This window comes from Neopelma chrysocephalum, unplaced genomic scaffold, assembly GCF_003984885.1.
Source record: "Neopelma chrysocephalum unplaced genomic scaffold, ASM398488v2 Primary Assembly neopelma1_80b, whole genome shotgun sequence".
Classification (NCBI taxonomy): Eukaryota; Metazoa; Chordata; class Aves; order Passeriformes; family Pipridae; genus Neopelma; species Neopelma chrysocephalum.
The window spans coordinates 5,948,481-5,971,981 of NW_020897742.1; the positions used below are offsets into that span (position 1 = coordinate 5,948,481).

General features: G+C 37.7%; 1 protein-coding gene across 1 annotated transcript in view; it reads left to right on the forward strand.

Annotated features, from left to right (window-relative positions):
- Positions 1-20,626, forward strand: part of NOL10 (nucleolar protein 10) — a 50,140-nt gene extending 29,514 nt beyond the window's left edge. Inside the window, exons 14-21 of the mRNA XM_027690151.1 lie at positions 4,732-4,858; positions 5,861-5,940; positions 6,116-6,214; positions 6,857-6,946; positions 8,668-8,841; positions 9,210-9,457; positions 14,683-14,785; positions 18,053-20,626. Coding sequence (XP_027545952.1) covers positions 4,732-4,858; positions 5,861-5,940; positions 6,116-6,214; positions 6,857-6,946; positions 8,668-8,841; positions 9,210-9,457; positions 14,683-14,785; positions 18,053-18,172 — 1,041 coding nt within the window. The 3' untranslated portion in view covers positions 18,173-20,626. The remainder of the gene's footprint in view (positions 1-4,731; positions 4,859-5,860; positions 5,941-6,115; positions 6,215-6,856; positions 6,947-8,667; positions 8,842-9,209; positions 9,458-14,682; positions 14,786-18,052) is intronic.
- The last annotated feature ends 2,875 nt before the right edge of the window (positions 20,627-23,501 follow it).

Genomic DNA, 23,501 nt, shown 5'->3' on the forward strand with positions numbered 1-23,501 from the left:
AGGTACCACAATAAACAGTTGGAAGATTTTTGAAAGAGGGTTTTACATCTAAAATATAAAAGAGCAGTGATATGATGTATTTTCATGCTTTTTTGTTACTAACTGTATAACTATGGTATGGCATGATACGGTTAGAGAGTTAATTTTTGTGAAACTCTAGTTTCTGTGAAAGTGTGTGTTGCTGTCTCGTACAGCCACGGCAGATAATACTTCTGCTTTCCAAACCTCTGGAACTGTTTGGGTGAGTGATGTCCACATACATTAAGTTAGTCTTCTAGAGGGAATTGAGACGGTCTAAACTTTTAAAATTCTAGTGAATTATTTTCAAATCTGATTAATGCTGTCTGTCAACATTTTGCATATTTTTGATTGCTAAAATACATCAATGAAGACTGGGAGGGATTTTGTCTGTTTGAATCTTAATATATTTCAACATCTTGTTTACTGCTGAAGAGTTTGTCACTGCCTTGTGTGAAATCTTCCAGGGACTTACTATTTAACATCCTGAAAAATAGTTTTTAGAACCTGTCTTTACTCCCTGAGAAGAAAAGAGCAACTGTTCGGTTCACTCCTGTAGAATTGGTCTCAGAAACCTTCAGACAGATACTTAATGATACTTGTTATTTAATTTAAATCTCTTGACATCTGACTGGAAGCTTCTACACATCCCGGGCTTCTTTTTAAGTTGTTGAGGATGTTTAATACTAGTTGGGATTAGGGCAGTTTTTCTATGGCTCTAAAAGCTCTGCAGAGCTGGCTGTCAGATTGTTGAGTGGCATTTTAAAATGTACAAGTGCTGTCTGGCATTCCAGAGTGAAGATAAGGAACATCTGTCATAGACTGGGAATATAATACCTATGCTGTCATAGAGTTTATTAATTTCAGGGGAATTACAGACCAATGACAAGATGATATTTTCCACAGAAGTGCTCAGGAATTAGGCATGGCCGTAAGAACATTACTGTACCATGTAAGATTTGTGGTGCTACAAGATTATAAGGTCAAACATCTTGTAGAATAGAATACTAAGAACTGTGATTTTTGAAGTTATTTTACAATATTTAAAAAATATTTTTCTGTCAACACTTCTCCATTTTTGAACAGTTTGGCCTTGGACTTGTCTCTGCTAGTTGTACACTAGACTACTTGCCTTATTTTGTATTTTCTGTGTCTAAAGTTAAAAAATATTCTAATGTGTACTAAGAAAAATTAGACATTGGATAGCACAATACTAATAATTATGAAGTCCACATTTTTACTTCTTGTGGCTTAGAATAAGCCATGGTGAAGTTTGTGTTACTGATGTGTTGTAGTGGTAAGTTTGCCCTCACTCTGGGGAGGAGGGGGCCAGCATGACCCAGCTGCCACTCTGTCTTGTGGTGTGGTGGTGGGACACTGCGGGATAACCGTGCTTCAGTCACCTCATGGGTGCTATTTCCAGTTGGTGAAGAAGGAAGGCACTGGAAGGAGAGCAGAGCATGGAGCATCCCACCCTCTCGCTGCTGGCAGGGCCCAGCCTGCAGGTGAGGCTCCTCTGGTGTTAGGCAAAAATATTTTCAAAGCAATCTTCTTGCCTTTGAACAGCAATTGGCAGAAATTGTCTCAAGAAGCAGTTATCCTACAGAAAACAGAGTAATAATGAAGACAGCAAAAATACTGGTTTGATCATTGTTGGTGAGGTGTACTGGGTTTCTGTGGCCAGGTTTTGGTAACCAGAGGTCTACAGGGATGGCGTCTGTGAGAAGCTGCCAGAAGCTTTCCCCATGTCCAGCAGAGCCAATGCCAGTCGGCTCCAGAATGGACCTGCCACTGGTAGATTTGTACCTTCCCAATCCAAATTGGCAAGTATACTAATTGACCTACCCAACCTCCACAGCTTCCTGGCTGTTTTGGTGGTTTTAGCAGCGACTGCACAGCAGGCTGAGATGATGCCAGTGCTGAGTGACAGGAGCTCCAGGGGGTCCTGAGTGGTCCCACTTGTGCTGCTGCATGCCTGCTGTATGGAAACTCATGAACTGGGGGAGGACAGGACGGTTTCACTTATCCCACTGTGTCCTTAGAGGCTCAGTCCAGACCAACCCTCTCAATTGTTGCATTTGTACCTGGGCACAGGAATAATGGAGCCTGCCATTTCAGAATGCTCTTAGCATCCTGGGATTGCTGGTGGTTGACAGTGGAGCATTACACTCTGGAGTTAATATGCAGTAGCAGTTAAATTCTGCAAAGAATTACTATTGCAAAAGAAGGGCATTTATTGTTTATGATTTTGTCAATGTGGCTGGTATTGTTTGCTTTTTCTATTTTTAAATTTCTTCCTAAGCTTTAAAAAACATTCCATTTTAAAGTGCAAAGCAAAGCTCCTAAGATGTCCTAGAATAAGTAGGCAAGTGGTTTCACTGGGGTGGGAAAGAGGGAAATAAGGTAATCAAATATACAGACATCTCTGTAGGGTTTTCCTTTCTGTCGGTTTACACGTGAAATTTGAATAATGGTTGGACTTTCTATTTTTTCCTGGTATTCTGCCACTGTTTTTTTCCATTAGTTATCTCATTTCCCCCACTTTGTTTTCTGTGATCTGTTCATCCAACTTGCTCCACAGATTATAATGATTAATCGGGTTTTTAGATTTATGTGTTTCATGCCACAGATTAGGTCCAATGAAAGGTTTTACTCTCAATATCAAGTTTTGAGTATATGAATACTTGGAACAGTGAGTGGAGCTAAGCTGAAGAGCAGATAAACTGTTTCCCTCATTAGTGAGACCTTCTGCTTTAGTTACTTGTTCAAAGATTTCCACCAATCTGGATCCCGTTGGGGGATTACCCTGACTGGTTGCACTGGCCTGAGTTCTGATGAGTAACCTGTGCTTTGTAAAGTTTGAGCAGATGGTGTCGTAGACGTGGAAGTGAAGAAAAGGTTTATTGGAGTGATAGAGGTCTTCACATGATGTGTCAGCAAGATGGAACGAAGGGGAACTTTAATGGGAATGGATGTGAGTGGAGGATTCTCTGATCTCTAATAATCTTCAACAGAGAAACTTAAATTTTATTACAAGAGAAGTCTTGTTTAATTAGTAAGCAATTCGATTTTTTTTAATAAGAAGGACAAACGACTTCATCCAAAACAAAACTATATGTAAACTTAAGAGGAGGTTCTTTCATCCCAGTCATGATTTGATGATCTGGTAATGAAGCACAGATAACTGATTTCTTGAGCAGCATGAAGCCATGTAATAGTTCTAGACTGCTTTATTACTAATATAAAAGCTTGGCATTTAAAGAAGTGGGTTTTAGGGAAATAAAAAATTAAAATCTGGATGGAGACAAGATGGAGACAAAAGCTTCTGTAATGTTGGGCAAGAAATCAATCTGAATGTTATATATCATTTATTCCTGGAGCAGACATGGGGATTTGGTTAATTAAGTAGGTAAAGTGTTTCCTGTTAGTGCCATCTTGGGTATTTTCTTGGAAGCTCTTAGTAATTGAAATGAAATATGCAGCACTGTAAAACAAAGTGCAGTTTTTCATTTGGCTTGTAATGGTTCTCAGCTAGGGCTGAAATCTTAGGAAGATAAATTATATTTACAACAGACACAATAGTGGGCTAGAATAAAATATTATTGTCTAGAGTGTTACAGGCTAGGATGGGTATGGTCTAGAACACAGTTTTACAGTTTTTGTGTGTAGTTGTCTTCAAGACTTTTGAATGAGTAGAAACACACTTTTTAAGTTAACAACATGATCTCACATGGTTACCACACAATCATGTTAAAAGAAACTGTATATATTTTATATATATGAAATCACTTCTAGTTGTTTCCATACTTTAATAGGATCTTAAAATGTTGAATCAAAACCATTCCTATGGTCATGTTGACTGCAGAGTTTTTAATGTGAATTTTTAGCAAACAAATCAGAAACATCATTAAAAGTCCCACTACAGGAGTTAACTGGTCACTTAATGTTTCTAAAATGTCCACTGATTAGCTCTAGAGAGAAAAATGTAGTGTTGGATTTTTCCATTCAGTAACTCACCTACTGAAATAATAGTACTGGAACAGTTGAGAGTGGCTGTATGTGTCAGGATAGAGAGGAATTTCAATCAGAACAGCGGGAGGGAAAAGTAAAGGGAACTGATTTGTTAACTCAGGAAATTGGAGGAAGCTTATATGGAAAAATACATCGAGAGTGCTACAAAATATTCTGTAATTAAGTCCTTTACCTCATGGTGGAAATATGCAAGTTTTTTCAATATTTCCCATTATCTGTTCATACAGTCTGGGTTTATCCTTGAATAAAAATACATGAAATATTCCTGTGGTGTTTTAATTAAAATGATTAGGGCAGAGTAGGATTTAACATGGTTGCGTAGTGAACCTAATGACTTGAAGATCCAAAAGCACTTTACAGATTAGTTGCTATCTAGTGCCATTAGTTTGTAATTTTATCTAAAATGTTTGGCTCTGAGCTTTTAATAAATTAATCAGACTAGGACCACTTGAAACAGCTCAACTTGAAACCTCTAGCCTGATTGGTCTCAAATGACCTAAATTAAAATAACACATAATCTATAGTATTTATTGGTAATGTGAGCAATGGATTTAATTGTGTTCTCTGACTGCTGCTCTTAAGGTCTGCAGTGGGGTTAATTTCAGCACAGTAGCAAAGAGCATAACTTTAGGCTTCTTCTGTAATAATACACAATGTTACAACTTTCCATAATATCCACAGGTTTTAGGACCTGCCCCAAAATGGTGCTCCTTCTTGGACAACTTGACTGAAGAACTGGAAGAGAATCCAGAGAGCACAGTTTATGACGATTACAAATTCGTTACCAGAAAAGACCTTGAAAATTTAGGTAAAACAGTTGAATATGCTCTTTAGCTGACTTCTTTGTTCAGTTTTTGATCATTTACACATGTAAATTTTGTAGTTCTGATGTGATGTGTTAGAAATTCACTGGCAGTGGTTTCCTCTAGTCTTCTTGGCTATCAATATTCCAGACCGATGGCTCCAAGTTCCTTGGTTCCCAGCGGATGCAAGATAGATACTTGTATTTCTCAGCTTTTTATCCCAAGAAGGTGATTGATATTTGCTGATTTAATATGTCTAGGAATTTGTGGTGTGTGGTTTCGGACACTACATGGAAGGCATAGGAAGAGAAGTTGGTTTGGTTTTCAAAATATTTTTTAGGTGCTCAAATACAATGTTGGAACTCACAGCAAAATCTGCCAAAGGCTACCCTATTTGAATGTAGTAATTTCCAGAAAGTAGAAATCATTCTAGGGCTAATAGAAACACAGTTTCAAGGAACTGGAATGCTGAAAATTATGTAGCAGAGAAGGTAAGCAAGCTTCTCCCAAGGTAGTTAGTCCTTTTTCTGTCCATTACGTGTTTTGATTGCAATGTTTTGCTCCAGTTTCCTTAATTTACCTCAGACTAGGAGAGTTGGGTTTGACCTAAGGCAAAGATCTTTAATTAAAAACATCTCTGTATCACACTAAAAAAGGGATTGTCAAATTCTTATGGACTTTAAAAAAAAAATCCTCTGGAATTTTTCTTTGTAAACTCCTGTGGAGCATAGTGCATGTGGGCATTTTTTAGAAGTACTCAGTTATGTATTATGGCAAGAAATATGGATTTTGTTGTTCTGAAGAAGCTTAAATTTCTTTCTGGCCAAAGTGATTTTTTTTTTTTTGTGGTTTTACTTAGTCTTGATGTGATGAATGTGACTGATGGATTGATGTGTTGCATTGGCAGTGCTTGTTTGTCTTGAATCAGGCAAGTGAAGTGGCTAGCTTGGAATAAAAGTTCTTTATATATGAAAGCTCTTTAAAATGCTCTGGGACCTTTTTTCCAGGCCTTGCTCATCTAATTGGATCAACATTGCTCAGAGCATATATGCATGGCTTTTTCATGGACATAAGACTTTATCACAAGGTAAATAATGTTGATTCATGTCAACTTTTATTCTTAACAATAAAATATGTGTGGTGGGGTTTTCTTTTTTCTCTTTGTGTTTTTCGTTTTGGTTGCATGCTTTTTTCCCTACAAATAACAGACTGTGTCCTATACTAATGGTATTTTCTTTTTACTTTCTCCTGCTTGTTCAAAGGCAAAAATGATGGCCAATCCTTTTGCCTATGAAGAATACAGAAGAGAGAAAATAAGACAGAAGATAGAAGAAACACGTGCACAGAGAGTTCAACTAAAGGTAAATCCTATAAACAATTCGTATACTTTTGGGAAAACTACTCATAAAGAGTAATATATTCCTAAGTGTATCTCAGAGATGTAATGACTTAGGATTTGGTTCTGTTTATCGTTAGAGACTCAAAGTAGTTTATAGAATTTCTGGAATAGAACCATAAAATTCCCATGTCTGTGATTCCAAAAGACTGATACTAGACTGTAAAAGAGCAGCTCTTATCACATTTGCCACTTGACCAGTTAACCCACTAGTACAACTTGTGGTTTCTACTTCTGACATAATACTAAATGACTTAAACGATTAAAACATGATACTATGAAAAGAGATCTATGAAAATTGTGTTGTATTTGTAACTGGTAGCTTTCTAGATGGAATTTGTTCAACATACGAAGAGAAGGAATTGCTGTTAAAGTACTAAAGCTGATGCATTTCAAGTTAAAAATTATACAGAAATCCTACTTGAATCTTCTCCAAGTGCTGTTGCTTTACTAGTATCTGGAAATATTTGGAACCAGTCAAGGAACTTTTCAGCAAGAGTTGTAAGAATGAATAAGAATTCTCTCTTCACCACACTTACAAGTGTAAAGCATGTAGGTTACATGTGTCAAAGACTAATTTATTGATTAATTGCTTTCCTCTTGTTAGAAACTTCCAAAAGTCAATAAAGAACTTGCACTCAAACTGATTGAAGAAGAAGGAGAAGAGCAACAGATGACTAGAAAAAGGAAACAGAAGGTGAGCTCTTGCTTTGGAGACTTCTCTAACCTAGAGCACAGAAATAGCAATGCTTACAGGTTTGATTTGTTGTTGTTGTTGTTTGGCCAAACAGATTAAAAATTCCATTGTTTCTGTTTCTCATAAATAATTTGCTCTGGTAGGTGGCTTTAAGGTGGACTTCACTGTAGCTGCAGCACAAAAAGACCGTGTAGTAACTTAAAGCTCAAAATGATGAAATACTCACCATGAAGATGATATGGGTTTCATAGGACTCCAGAAACTGGTTAATGCAGGGTCAATACCAAGGCTGTTCAAACAAGACCTGTTGTTTGCATTTGTTGGTATTTTGGTTTGACCACAACAAGTAATGATGTTATCTATGAAACTAAAGACGCAATTGCCTTTATTTGTGTATACGGTTAACTGTATTTTATAGATTAGCCAAAATGGTTTGCTCTTATGCAATAGCAATTCTTCTTGATGTTAAAAATAATCAATTTCTATCTAAAGAGAAGTTTAGTGGAAGAAATGAGTTAATGTTTCATACCTAACAAGAGGGCAGGCTTTTTATAGGTAGCACTTCATAGGTGCTCATTCTCACAGGAATGTTGCATTCACAAAAGGCAGACATTAGCTGCATGTGGCATCTAATGAAATCTTGTGTGTTAGGGTTAGTAGGAAGTATGAACTACTGAAAAAGTAGATGGTGGTGAAACTTAAATGCAGACTTAAGCAAATGTAACAATGAAAATGAGAATTCAGTAATTGGGGGCTGATTTGTTTTGGAGTACATAGAGTTTGTTATTAAGTGGGCTAAAAAGGAATATACATAAAAATGCATGTGCTGATTATTTTCCTGAAATGGCATTAGAGTCTTACAGCAAACAATTTTTTTTAGGCTTTGGGATTTAATTTTTGGCTGTGTGGCTGAAAGTCACACATTTGCACCAGTTTTGTGTTTGAAATTTACACTTGTTGTTTTCTGTATTCTCAGTCCCACCCTCCCCTTTCTGAAGTAACACTGAAAATTTAATGCTGGGAGGAGATTAATATGCTGATATAAATTTGGCAGTGTTAAAAGATCAGCTTTTTATAATAAAAAGCTTTGATTGCAGTGATTTTTAAAATGACAACAATTGGTCTTCACATAACCTGAATTTGTAGCTTGAACTATTCCTAATTCACCAATAGCAAAATTTACATTGAGTTCATTTTACTTTGACATGAATAAAACTGTCTTCTCCATTTGGTATGTGAAGGTAGTGAAGAAAAGGTGTTTTAATATGTATAGAAATACTTCCTCTTAAGTATTTACAGTAAAACAATAGTACCATTGCATAAAGACATTTACCCTGATAATTTGTTTTACATGTTGTAGAATCACCCCTGTCAGGCAACATATTTGCCTTGGAGGTACTGCTGATTAGTCAATAGATAACAACATGTCTCCAGTCTAGCTGGCTGAATGTATGAGAAACATTAATTCAAAAATATTAGTAATTGTGTATTTAAAGTGTCTGTAGCATGCATTAAAAAAGTCTTACTTACAGGTAGCTTAGAACGATCTTCGTAAACATACAATAAGCATATATCTTGATTTTTATTTGACCTGGAAGGATAAAGCAACCGGCATTTCATATGCTGGTTTTGAATTTTGTTTGATTAAAAAAAGTGTTACTTATTTTATTAATGTCTTTTTTGGAATTGTCTAACTTTCTCATGCTTTGCTTCTTTTCCAGAATCTGCCTAGCCTTCTCAAAGATGATCGTTTTAAGGTCATGTTTGAGAATCCAGATTTCCAGGTGGATGAGCAGAGTGAAGAATTTAGACTACTTAATCCACTTGTTTCTAAAATAAGTGAGAAAAGAAAGAGGAAGCTAAAGATCTTAGAGGAACTGGAAGCAATAGGAGAGGTAAAATATTTTCCATTTGATTTAAGAAAACTCCATAGGTTTTTTTTCCTTTGTTTCAAGCATTCAGACTTTTCACCCCGGAAAGACTGAGGCATGCAAGAATGTCTTATCAGCTACAGTAATTAAGTGTAATTTATAATTCTAATTTAGTTGTTAGATGTGAACAATATTGTGTCTGCATAAATATACATTTGAAAAACATAAAGTATGTAGATACTAACAACTTCATATTATATTTTTAGCTTCATCTGCTATTACTGCTTTTAGTTCTCTTCAGCTGTATCTAAAAGCTGTCACGTACTCTGCAGGAATGGTTTGAAAGGAAAATTAGTTGATGATCTCTTATTTTGTACTATTTTTGTCTGCAGGAAGAGGAGGAAGAACCAGAAGGAAAAGCAAGTGATGTAGAAAGTTCTGAGAGTTCAGATGATGAAAAAGGCTGGGTTGAAGAGGTCAGGAAACAGCGCAAGCTTTTACGCCAAGAGGAAAAACTAAAGCGGCGGGAAAGGTCCAAGGAGGATCAGCAAACGTTACTGAAACCTCAGTTTTTCGAGATTAGAGAAGGAGAGGAATTCAGAAGCTTCAAAGACTCTGCCAAAAAACAAAAATTAATGAAGTAAGACTAATGTTCCTATTTTAATAGCTGGAGGTGGGCAATTCTTAAGTATTTCCCTGCAGTGCAGGCTAGTGATGTTTTGGCTTGGAAGTAAAGCAACATCTGGCAATTCAGGGATATAACCTAAAGTGACAAAGTTGTTGAAAGCTTTGTTTTGTAGTTAAACAAATATACTGTTTAAAGTAGGGCAGAGAGGCAACACAGATGAGATGAGTAAGAGATTAATATTTTGAGTCAGATTGGGGGATCCATTATTCAGTGTTGTGAAGTGCTGCTTTCACAGGTAACAACACTGATGTCTTGTGAGACTGGTTATGTTTCTCCACCAGTGTCAGTATGAGGTTGACAGTCTGGATGTTCCTTATCTGACCCTCTAAAACAATGTAGAATGCTGCATGAATAGTCACTGGTTTGGGAGGTAGGATCAAGATGGTGAAAGAAAAATTGTTTTGTCTAGGTATTTTTATTGCATCCAGAAATTTTCAAAATCTACACTGTCCTTATTGTCAGGACGTACTATTTCTGTTTTTCTTTTTGCAATACAAAATACTGGACTAGGAGGGGGGTTGTTTAGGGTTTTTTGTTTGTTCATTGGTTGGGTTTTTAAATTGGTTGCTTTAAATTGATGATCAGCCAAAGTAATGGATACTGTGTAAAGCGCATGTCAAACTAAAGAAAGAGCACATCAAACTAAAGGACTTGGCTTTGAGGTGCTCAATGCCTGCAAATCTCATTGATTTGCTTTTTTCAGAGGTGGGTTGAGCCCTTCAGAAGATAAGCTTTCATAGCCTTTTATTGTTTGAAGCACAGCCACTAATATTAAAACCTTTCAAGACTGTAGGTAACTTCAGAGTTCTTGCAGCACAGTGGATGCAGAGCAGGATTTTGACTAATGTTGGAAATAGGTTGTTGTGCTGGATGGATCTCATAATAATCATTACCTTTTGCACATAGAATGAAATTATACAGTCAAAGAAAAGAAAGTGAAATATATATATGATGGGTCTGTTTCTTTCTGTCACTAATGACTGACACTACAACCTAGTTGTTTCATGATGAACTTTTCTGAAGACACGTAAAGAAACACTTGATAAAAATTCAGCCTGTCCCTTAAATGTGCAAGTTTTAACTCAAATTATGATATAAAATGGACTTCTAAGTATTAGTGAAATGGTGTTCCTACGGTAGTCAGGTAGTCTGATTTCCATGTTGTACCTTTAAGACCTTTTTAAGTAGTAGCAGTAGTCTTTATAAATTGAGATTTATAGCAGTTTTGCAGAACTGATTCCTGTGTTTTCCTTAGCTGTTTTTTGTCACATAGGAATTTTATTTTGTTCTTTTTATTGAACGTACTCACTTGTTCTGGACTCTAACTTTCTTAGATTTTTCCATTAACTTTCTTCTGAGTATTTTTCTTTTTCAATTTTTTCCAGAAGATAAAGCATCTTTTTAATTTTGTCAGTTTTTCTCCGTTGTCAGGAGAAAATCATCTCTGGACATTCTGACAAAGTATTATAGGTTAGGAATATTTTTTTATATTGTAATTAGGTTTACAGTTATGTTAGCTGTAACTTGGAATGAGCCTGAGACAGTGGTCAAATGACACTGTATTCTCAGTGCCATTGAAATACTTCATTAAAAGGCTGTATGGCTGCAGCCTACTCACATGCTGTTCTTTTGCACAAATTTAGCTGCTAAGGTCTAAAGAAAATTCTCAAGGGCGCTCACTTGAAGGACTAAGATTGCATTTTATGCAAAACATACAAGGCTTAAATGTGAACAAGGGTGTGGAAAGTTAAGTAAATAAGCCAAGACAGGTGTAAGGAAGAGAAACATTTAGAAAAAATTAGTACAGTGTGACACAGGCAAAGTAAATTCTTTCATGTGGTTTTAAGGGAGAAAGATTATTGCTTCAGCCCAGGGAAAACAAAAGCAAATACCACAGGCCCATCCAGTAGATGAAGGAATATCAGTGGTAACATAAACCATCAAAAGACTTTTAAAAGGTTGCTTTTAAAGAAAAGAGAATCTATCTTAAGATTTGCTGCTAATGGATACCCTCTGTGTGGTAGGTGCACAGATGGGATATAATGTAAAATGTAAGAAAAAGGAGAAGAATTTGAGAACAGAAGAGAATGACCAAAAAAAATGGATGGGATAGCATTACATCCTTTGTTTTCTGAGTTGCTGTCATTGAATTGTCTTGCATGGGTTTTTTTAGTCTTTGTCTAAGCAATTAGCTCAACATTCACTGACCCCTTTGTGCTGATCCAAGCATTGTTCTTAGTGTGGAGTTTGGTATTCCTCAAATTTGTAGAAGAAATTTAAAAATTAACAGCTGGTATCTGTTTCGTATAACATATAACTGATATGATACTGTAATCATAATGATTTACCATGTGTTATGAGCTACCTTGTTTGGTTAATAAGCATTTTTACACATTAGAATTTTATTTTCTGCTGACCTTATTCATTGATAAGTAGTCAGCATAAAAGTAATTCAGGTAACATACTGAAAATTGGAAAGACTGTAATGGCATGTACCATCTGGTGAGTCTGGCATGTTTGTCTTTGATTTGATATATCCAAGTTATGGAATGATGGTCTGTGACCAGTATAATTAAGTACCTTAATACCCTCACTATGCATTTAATGGCTAGGTGTTCTTTTTTTCTCTAATCGTATAATGTTCTACCTGAGGAAACAGTTTATGACTTATATAAAACTGGGTGTTTCTTTTGACATGTTCCTGACTCAGCACGGCTCCAAGCCCAACGTCTAAAGCAGTGGTGCGTACTATAAATTTCTTCTTAGACCAACAGTCTACGCATTTCTCTGTGCAGGAAATCTGCAAAATTTACTCATGGTTGTAAAAAACACCTTGTCTCAAATCTGTCTGCATTCAGTTTTCCCCTTTTGCACTTGGACAAGAAAACCTGCAAATCCTCTGCTTACAGCATAAGTTTCTTACCTAGTGACTTAAAAGGAATGCATGAAAGGAAAGGATTTTTATCAGTGTGCTAAGAGCTTTTTTTGATTTACCTTGATGTCTCTTGAAAGAGTACGTTACTGAAGTTAGAGCATATCAAAACTAAAAACTACAGTAGTCATATTTTATAAAAAGAATGACAGTCCGTGTATGTGTCTCCAGAGGTGGCCAAGGAAGCCAACAAAAGGACAGTTGACATTCCTAGGTATTGCTAAAGTAAAACAGCAGAAAAAGTCCTGAAAAACTCTTCTCCTAATAAAGACAAAAAAAGAAGTGCATTGATAATTTTTTTTGTTTGTATTTTACAGTAGAGCAGGGGAATTTGCTTATAATAACACTGTAAATGTATCCCTTAAATTAATTTGTTGAGGAAGATGTAAAAAAAAAACCAAAACAAACAACCCAGCTCTTGTGTTTGTGTATCAGTGCGTGCAATTCACCGTCACTTGAGGTCTGCACATTTTCAGGTAAACAGACACATACCTGTATTTATGCAGTTAAATTGAAACCCCACAGCATTTTGCTAGTATCTCCTCATTTTAATTTTTCTCCTGACTGAAGCAGTATCTAGGCAGTCATGCTAAATAATTGCTGGGTAGTAGCCATATTTCTCCAGTTCATTTTCAAAGGCGAGAAAAATGGGACTTGAACATAGAAATCCCACTACAGTGTTGGTGACTGATCTTCTGCCACAGTTAGCTCTAAGGCTTAGCTTGTCTTTCCGATTCACACAGATGGAACAAGTTTTTACATGTACTCAATGAAAAATATACTACAAAAAAAATACAATCAAAGTACCTAGTCATGAGAAATAAAGTAATTCTTGACAGTAATTTTTCATGATTAATCCGAAAAGTCTTTGTTACATAAAATGGCTCATTAACCAAAATTCAGTGGACTTCAGAGACTTCAAGCAGAGGACACAGTCCATGAGTCCTTCGTCCACAGTAAATGCCATTGACTTTGGTGACTGCTAATTGTCTGTGTTTTTATGATGACTTATTTTCCATTTTCAAACTTGTACAAAAAATGTCTTCTGGCCCTCTTCAGAAAGTGCTAGTGAGGCACTAATAGCATCTCAAATTGCAGAATCAGATTTTGTTTACAGTTAGGAGAATATTTTCTAAGCACACGTAGAGTGAGTTTGATCCTGTAAGCTATGTTATATTTTAAGATGGTGTTAGTTACTTGTAGGACCTACATTATAGGAGAAGGATGAGCTATGTTAGGACTCACAGGTGCCTTTAGGGAGGCTGGCTGAAGTCAGCACCATCCCTACCTGCCTGCCTGCCTCACCCCTGAGCTGGAGGCTGTGTGGGAACAAGGTGTATTTCCACGCCTCAGTTTTTCCAGGTGACGACCCAACTTAACTGAAGTCAGTAATCATGATACTGAGTATCAGCTTGCAACCTGGAGCAACTGGGGCACTTCCATGTCTCTTGCCTTTGTAAGGACTTTAGCTTCTAGTGGAGAAGAGCTGAAAACAGTACCAGTTTCAGCCACAACAGCTACCTTCTCCACAGAAATACTGGACTTGGGTGCCTGGGTGAGAGGCTCTTTGCCAACCTGCTTACAGAAACTCAGTGATAATCACTGTGCTTGAAGTCATGTGCTCCTGTGGAGCTCCTCTCTGGGGCCAGAGTCTGTCTTATTTATCACATTCACTTATTTATATTTTTCTTTTATGCAGAAAAAGACTGTTGTGGGCATCGTGTCCAAACAGTCATTTGTATTTGGATTAAGTAGTTTGTCTCTGTCAGTGCAGTGATTCATTCTGTGATGAATTCATTCTGATTTATAGTCAAGATTACTTCCTTCCCTCAAAAGTGTTTCCAATTCAGAAATTATGAGATTTCAAGAAAATTTTATATATCTAGCCCTACTTTTTTTATTTGTGCGTGTATCTATTACCAGAGTTTAATATCTCCAACTTTTTCTGACATTTCGTAGAAAACTATGGCAATAGAAGGATATAGTTTCTTTCTCATCTAGAGTTGTGTTGCTTTTTTAGCAGCAAAACCAATGAAATTTACATAAATTTTAAAAGTGTTTCTACTGAAAGCACTATCTGGAGGGAATTATTTGAATTTATCTTTTTTATTTCCTGAATGTTTATTTTATTAGTTATGACATTTTAGTTTCAGAGAAATTGAGATTAGTTTTGACTGCATTATCAACCTTTATTATAGTGAAAAGATGGCAAATATAGGGACTAAATGTTCATTTTTCTCTGCAGGAAAACCCTTGAAGATCGTTTAAAGCTTGAAGAAAAACTTGGCACACTCAATGTGTCTGATACCACAGTAGGCAGCAAACAGGCAACATTCAAATTAAAGAAGGTGAGCTATATATATATAATTTTAAAGATAATACACAAATAACTTTAGTTTTTGCATGAAAGAACAGGAACTTTAAAACCGTCAAGCAAATGTCCCTCTTCATTTCTTTATAAGCTGCCAACTCTCCAGATTCTTGCCAAGAGAATGAAAGCCTCCGGTAGTACTCAGTGTGTTTATCCCTTATAACTCAAGCAACACTCATAAAATCTTATGTTCCGGTGGAAAATAATGGCTTGCGTCTTTTAATAGTTTATTTGCAGACACACCACCAGAAGCTTGTGACCTTGCCTGACTTCTGTGCCAGGACAGATCTTGGTCTGCAGGTCCAAATGCAGGCAGCATGCTGTAGGGAGCTTGGTCTGAGCATGATAAAAGCAGAGCTCCCAACTGCCTTTGTCATTGAACTTGTGTAACACACGGCACAGGAATGAGTCCTGGTCCTGTTCTAGTTGTCAAATTCCATTTGAAGTATGTGGTTGACTGCTGCCTATCTACCTTTACCAAGGCTTTTGATTTCCCAGCCTAAAGATTTTTGTAAACTGCAGACACGCTATTACTTTATAGTGTGAAGAGAGTTGAATGCATGTGTGCATCTGCCGCTGCTGTGGAACACGTAGGGATTTTTCACTAGAAAATTGCTTCAGAACTGAGGAAAGGACACATTATAAAATCTTAAGACCTATATATTAATATACTTGAGCTGACAAAATTTACTTCAGTTAAAAATGGTTTTCCTCAGGTAAGCCTCTTTGCTGTAATACATTTCTCCTTACCAGTGGTCAAATATTATTCTCACTTTCACAAGAATGGCTGCATAGTTATTTGGTTGTCACATTGGTTATGCCTGAAGGAAAAAAAAAAGTCAGATTTATTGAGTTTTTCTACCTTACTTATTTTACTTGATTATTATCTGCCTGCAGATGTTCTTTTTCATCTGTTTTTTATTCCTCTGTTTCTGGAATTTAAAATGTGTTGACTGTGGACTCATCACAAATTCCTCTGCAGTGCCATGTAGGGTAACCATTCTGGGGATTTTACCAACTCTGTAACTGATATGTTAGTGTCTTGCAACTAATTAAATGGGCTTTGCAGGACTTTGAAAGCACAGTGTTTTTTACAGTAGCTTTAACTTAGAAAGTGTAAAGCCACAAGGTTTCTTGCAGGCAGTAGTGCACAATGAACTGTCACTGTAACAGTTTTGTGAAGATTTAGGAGTAAGGTGGAAGACGAGAGGCACAGCAGTGGTTCAGAATGCCATTTTTACTTGATTCTATCAGATAAGATATAGCTTTGAGGGTTTTTTTAATTATTGTGCTGCTAACATCTATGGATTTTCTTTTCCTGACTGTTAACTGATACTGCTTTATTAAAATATGTATGTTGTAGTCATTTGCATAAAAAATATTTTTAAAAATCTGATTGAAAGAAAAATAATGCATCTACAGTGGAGATATTTTCTCCTATCAACAGAACAACAAAGTAAAACTCACAAGTCTTCTCTCAAAGAAACAGACCCTGTGTATATATTCTGAAGTCCCAAGAAATGGAGCAGGTAGAGCTAGGAAGAAGTCATGCTATGCAGTCTTTACGCTCCTTTTCAGAGAATGAAGAGTTGTAGTTGACAAGCCAAAAAAGAGATTTTAGTGTTACTTGAGTCATCAACTTACACTTTGTGATGCCTTTTCCTTAAAGGCAGATGTATTTACGAGTAGGTGGAAAGATTTAGTCTGGGAGGGAATTGTTCTTCCCTAAGGTTGGTATCACTCAAACTTCTAGTCAGTGGAATTGAGCCTGAACTTGGCTGCTGCAGGTGTGGTATGTTATCAGCCTCCCAAATGCCTAGCAACCACTGATAGATCCAGTGATGAAATTGTTTGTCGTTGATATTTCACAGTTTAGTTTTCAGAGGATTTGAATATGGTTCCTACAGTGTGGCAGCTTATTTTTCAATTTCAGTATGCTTTGTTATAGCAAATAGATCTAACAAAATAGCAGGGTTTCTAAAATACCTAAGTACTTACACTACTAGGAAGGTATGGAAGACATTTAAAAAAAAAGCAAACAAAAAAACCCAAAACCAAACCACAAAGTTTCTGATGCAAATCAAGATCAGTCCACTATTAGTAGCAGTCAATGTGAACTTAAATGAGATTTTTCTAGACTGTTTCAGAACAGGTATAGAGACAGAGAAATTACTTATATTTTCAGATAGTGGGTTTCTTCTTTTTCTGCTTGCAGTGAAAGTGGGAATCAGTAAATTTCATCAAAGTCTAAAGACCACTAGCTTTCAGTGCCTTCATACTGATATGGGCTTATTGCTACATTTGGTAAATTGGTTCCTGTCTCGCCTCAGCCAAAATGCTGTCTATGCAGGCATATCTCTAGCTCAAGTTTAAATGGTCTGTGAATGGGAGATTTCAGGGAGAGGTAGGCTGGCATTTGAATGCTGTTGATTACAGAGCAAGATGCAGTGAGAATGCAGCTGCATACACAGTAGTAGTGATTGTGTCTCACTGTCAATTCAGTTGTTCTGTGCTGATGTTGAAATTGCTGGAGTACTTTTTAGCATGGACAGTTGCCTGAGCTCGGGTAGTGCCAGTTCATGCTAGATTTAAAGAGAAACCTTAGTCTTCCAAAGAAAATAGTAGTTTATCTGGTACGTAAATTAAACACTTTCAACATGTTTTTGATGAAGGGGAGAAACATTATTAGAACACGTGCCACAGGAGCAGAAATTAAAAATTGTTTTCATGTGGAAAGTGTTTCTAGAATTGCATACAGCATGTAAAACACTTTCAAGAACTCCTAAGTCAGAACACATTTTAAAAAACCCGTATGCTTCAGCAAATTTAACTAATTATGCTGTCTTTTTGAAATAAATTTTTGCAAATATTGAACATAGTTAACATATTGAACTAGTTAACCAAGGTATATACTAAGTAGCCTCAAATTGGGATCTGCCTTCTTGAGGGAATTGAATATAAATTCTGGAGTGTATTGTTAAACATTGTTTTTTACCTGAAATACATTACTTTATTCACTGGTTTTTGGTATCTTTGTGTTAAACATTTGCCCTGAAAAACTTGGAATAATAGTGCCTAGGGATACCTAGAACTACCAAGTACGGTATGAGACAAGATAGCGTGGGGCAATTTGTGGTGACATTTCCATGTTTTCCTAATGGAATTCTGACATGATATATTGATACTGGAACAATGAGGTGCAAGTTTACAAGAACCTGAGTCTATTTTTGTTTTAATATTCCAGTCAGAGCAGCAAAGGAAACAGCAGGAAGCTGAGAAACGACATCGTCAAGAGAGGAAAACTCTCAGGCGTTCTGCGAGTCATCTCAAGAGCAAACGTGGACGAGGGCGACTGTTTCATTGAATTAGTTCGTGTTATTTTTTAAGAAACTTCTTTATCCCATTTTTCATTTGAAAAAGGGGCTTTTTCAATTTTTGACAGAGTACCAATGAATTTGTATTTTGATTCATTGATGAACACAAAACCAGAACTTTCTAAGTCCTGTGTTAATTATTGAAAAGTTTATGAAAGTAAAAGTACTGACCGAAGGACACTATGAATATGGTCCAGTGTGAATGGTATTTTTGCAGAAATCACCAGCAACTGGTTATTGTGTAACCCTGGATGTTTTCTATATAAGAATTTATGTATACAATGAGGCTGCCTGTGTTTTATTTAACTTAAGAGCTGAGGATTTTGGTTTCTGAAATCTTTATTTGTGACTGCTTAGATAGAAGATCAAGGGTAAATTATTTTGTCTAAAATCTTATCTTTACAGGGGCTCAATAAATTTTTCTGGTTCTTGAAGGATGACACACAATTCTATTTTTCAAAACTGGCTTTGGCTTTATGTTGCCTTTAGTTTAAAAATACCTTTTACACATGATATTTTTATCTTTAAAAACATACATTGCAATCATCACTTTTTCTCAACTAAAGGATGAGTCTCTCAATACCTATTTTTTTACCTCTAGCTGTCAGATTTCTGCGTTGTCTGTAACCACCTCATGCTTTTTCTTTAGCGCAGAACTACCCAGTATTCCATTGTCAGTCTCACTCATGCTGTAAGTACTATTATTACTTCTCCTTAGGCACTGAGAAAATGTGAATGTAGTTGTGTTTGCTTCAGGGTGTTTCCCTCTTTTTGGAGTCTTGTCTCTTGACATTCAAGCCTTTGAAATCCAAATGCAATGACAAGTTAAAGTTTGTGCTAGTGCAACATCTTTCCCCTGGAGCATTTTATTATCTCTTAGAAATTATCTGTGCGCAATTCAGGTGTACTGAACATGGAAAGATTAACAGTGGAAACTTGCCTCCATTGTGCTTGATATTGGGAGAGTTGGGGACTGGGTGGACAGAACTGTCACTGTAAGAGCTGGAATTTGGCAGAGTTTGCTCCTTCTCGTGGTAGGTCTGAATCCCACTACATTTGATCAAGAGCTAGAGGTGCATTTATGGTTTAAGGCATCCATATTTCAACAGTGATTTTGTGGGCTACTGGGAGCAGTAAAAAAAAGATGTGGTTGGTCTGCAGGGTACTACTGAATCAGTTTGAAATGGTTAACTTTCAGATTAAAAGAAGTGTATTTTCTGGTTTGAGATTCTTCTGATGACAGTGGCTTTGGTCAGCGTTTTGCTTTTCATGCACTTACATTTTGCTGGCAGTGAGGCAAGGCTCCTCAGTGTCCAGTGCTGGAACTCTGGAACACGGGTGAGCTGTAGTTGGTGGGCTGTACGAAGCTGCTTGGCACTCACTCGAGCACAAGAGCTTTTTGGTGAAATGGGAATAAGGATTCCTTGCAAGCCTTTCTTTTGAGGCTTCAGGGAGCAGCAAAAGTGGGCGGCTCTTTGGCAAGACAGTCTGGGAGCTCAGGGTGATACCGACAAGGGCAGTGACCTCCCTGACTGGAGGGCAGTCCTGCAGTCACCTGTAGGGTGACAGCAGTGAGGTTCAGCCAGCAGAGCAAACAAGTTTGCAAGGACAAGGCAGATCCAAGGTAAAGTGAGCGGATCAGAATCTGTGAGGTCCATGGCACACCTGCAGCATAGCTTGGGTGAGTACTAAGATTGATGCAGCTCCCAAGCAAAGTCAGGCAGGCCTTTGGCTAGGCTCTTTCTTACACAGCTCTTCTCATAGCTCTCTGGTCCCCAGATGTTTGGCCATACCATTGTCAGAACTGGCTTTCATCTGGGGGAGGATTCAAAGTTTCAGTAGAAGCTGGTATATTAATGCAACGTTATTGGAAATGGATTAACTTTAGCGTGCAACCAAAGCAGGCATTTCTTAAGTGTTGACCTGGTTGCATTAACCTTTTCTCAGTTAATCTTTTTTCCATACTTCATTTTCCATACTGCCGGAATCAGTATTTATCCAGAATTGCCATTCCAAGAAGGTGAGCAGCTGCTGTGATCCTTTGTGACATTTAAGGTTCATATGCTTAAGGTAAGATCGATCAGATGCTGTAGCCTTATGGAAACCCTGATTGTTTCATACATATGAGAACTTAGTGGTGAGAATCAGTTTAAAATTCTCTGTAAATAAATGTACAGATGGAGGTTAAATGTGAGTGAAATATGAGTGAGATAAAGGAATGACCTGGATCTGACATGTCACCCGTACTTCAATACTTTTTACTCCACAAGTAATATGATTTACTTCAGTTAGGCCATTTGTCATTCAACAAACATTGAACCAAAACTATTTGTGTGATGTTCTATCAAAAATGCTGTTACCAAGCCAAGAATCATTCTGTGCTCCTGTGGATGGTATAATTGTCTAAAATAAAGAGCATCCCCCAGTTTAAAAAAAAAGTGAAAGAATTTACTGTACCCCACACTGCTCATTTTCAGTATCTGAACAAAATAATGAAATGTGATTTAAAAATATTCCCCTGCATACACAGCAGGTGTGTGTAAAATGTATATATACATTTTTATGCTTGTGGGGTTCATTTATGTGTGGAGCTTAAAGTAAGTATGATTTGAGATGGCCAGCATCAGGAAGAGTTGTGAGGGAGGATGTAACAGTTTTCACTTTACTCTGTCTTGTTTTGCAGCAGCCTTTTATATTTGTGTTTTCTGTGTTTCCAGGTGTGAAAATAGAAAATTTAATTTAATTCCGGAGAATTTAATTTAATTTTCAGATGCGGGAGGACAGTGAAGCAGTACAGCCTTACTTGGGGAGGTTGTGCAATGTCCATGAAGAGACTTGTGATGTCAGATTAAATATCTGCAGGTATAGATATCCACATACCTGTAAGTATAGTGGAGCCTTACCTGAGGGAGAGGAATGGCTTAATAAACTTCAGAGGACCTCTCCAGCCAGATGACTCTATGAATGTTGTAGGGCATAAAGAAGGAGCATGCATCATTAATTGACTGGATTAATTCCCCCCTTTGTCTCATCCTTCCACTGAATCACTCACTAGCTTTATCTTTTTATCTCTTTCTTAAAGATTAAATACTTCTTTTGGCATGTTTCCATAGCTAATATATTTTGTCTGATCTTGGGAAGTATCAGGATTTTAGGCTGAATGAAAGCACATAAATCTATTAATAATTTTAGCTCTTGATCATTATCTCTGTGTTTCAAAGCCCATTTTACTCAACAACTGACTCTTTGTGATGAACACGAAGCAGTCTTGTCACTGAAATGAACAGTTTACAGCAAAGCCTGCTGAAAATAATCAGATTTAGCAGAACTTGTAGTTTGCACAACCAGAAGAAAATGAGTTCCTGCATTTTAAAGACTCTCTAGATCATAAAATCATAGAATGGTTTGGGTTGGAAGGGACCTTAAAGATTGTCTAGTTCCAATACCCATGCCATGGGCAGGGAACCTTCTACTCTACTAGATCAGGTAGTAAAACACTCATGGCCCCATCCAGCCTGGGCAGCGAAGATGGTGAAGGGCCTTGAGGGGAAGCTATATGAGGAGCAGCTGAGGGCACTTGGTCTGCTCAGCCTGGAGGAGGCGTAGGGGCGACCTCATTGCAGTTACAACTTCCTCGTGAGGGGAAGAGGAGGGGCAGACACTCATCTCTTCTCTCTGGTGAACAGTGACAGGACCCGAGGGAATGGCCTGAAGTTGTGTCAGGGGAGGTTTAGGTTGGATATTAGAAAAAGATTCTTCACCCAGAGGGTGGTTGGGCACTGGAACAGGCTTCCCTGGGAAGTGGTCACTGACAGAGTTCAAGAAGCATTTGGATGATACTCTCAGGCACATGGTTTGGGGATGGTCCCATGCAGGGCCAGGAGTTGGACTCAGTGATCTTTGTGGGTCCCTTCCAACTCAGCATATTCTGTGATTGAACACCTCCAGGAATAGGGAGTCCACAACCTCTCTGGGCAACCTGTTTCAGTGCTTCACCACCCTCACAGTGAAGAATTTCTTAATATCTAATCTAAACCTCTACCCCCTTTCAGTTTAATTCCATTCCCCATTGTTCTTATCACTGCACTCCTTGCCTGTGTGGAAAGTCCCTCCCCAGCACTTGTTGACCCCCTTTAGGTACTGGGAGGTGTTCTAAGGTCACCCTGAAGCCTTTTCTGCTCCAGGCTGAACAACACCAATTTACAGCCTGTCTTCACAGGAGGGGTGGTCCAACCCTGGTATCAACTTAGTGGCTCTCCTCTGGACTTGTTCCAAAAGGTCCACATCTTTCTTATATTGGGGACCCAGACCTGGATGCAGTGTTCCAGATGGGGTCTCGCAAGAGCAGAGCAGAGGGGCACATTCAATTCCTCAGTCTGCTGGCTATTACTCTTTTGATACAGCCCAGAAACATGTTTGGCCTTCTGGGCAGCAGGCATTGCTCATTCATACTGAGCTTTTTGTCCATGAACAGCCCCAAATCTTTCTCTCCAGGGCTAATCTCTGTCCATTCTCCTCCCAGCCTATACTTGTGCTTGGGATTGCTCCAACCCAGGTGGAGTGCCTTGTACTTGGCCTTGTTGAACTTCATGAGGTTCACATGGACCCAGCTTTCAAGCCTGTCAAGGTACCCTTGGATGGCATCCCTTCCCTCCAAAGTGTCAGCTGCACCACACAGCTTGGTGGTGTTGGCAAACTTCCTGAGGGTGCACTCGATCCCATTGTCCATGTCACTGACAAAGGTGTTAATAAGTTGCCCTTCTCTCATCCACCACTGCTGTAACCCCATCAGAAGACCACCAGATTTGTCAGGCATGATTTGCCCTTATTGAAGCCATGTTGGTTGTAACCAATCACCTCATTGTTTTCCACATGCCTTAGCATAGTTTCTGGGAGGATCTGCTCCATGATCTTGCCAGGCTAGATGGATAACTGTGAACCTTGCTAAGGGATTCATGTTATTCTGTCTGTAAAACTGGGTATTGCTAATTTCCACAGCCATTCTCCCATCTATAACTTAGGCATTTTTCCTCTGCCCCATTCCTCTCTCTGATGACTCTTCTTGTGTTAACTGCATTTTAGTATCACTTCCTGCCTCCTTTGTTTTTTTAATTTGACCCAGATTCTTAATTCACATGGGGCCTAATGGCAAATTTCTACTAATAGAGTGAAAAGCTACTGTGTATTTGCCCTGTAAGTGGCATTTCCATATGAAATATGTGTACATCCCCTGATACAGATCAGTTTGCACTCATGTATCAACAGAGCTAAGGTAAACAGATTTCTGTTCGACTGAATGAAAACCGCAATGACTAAATC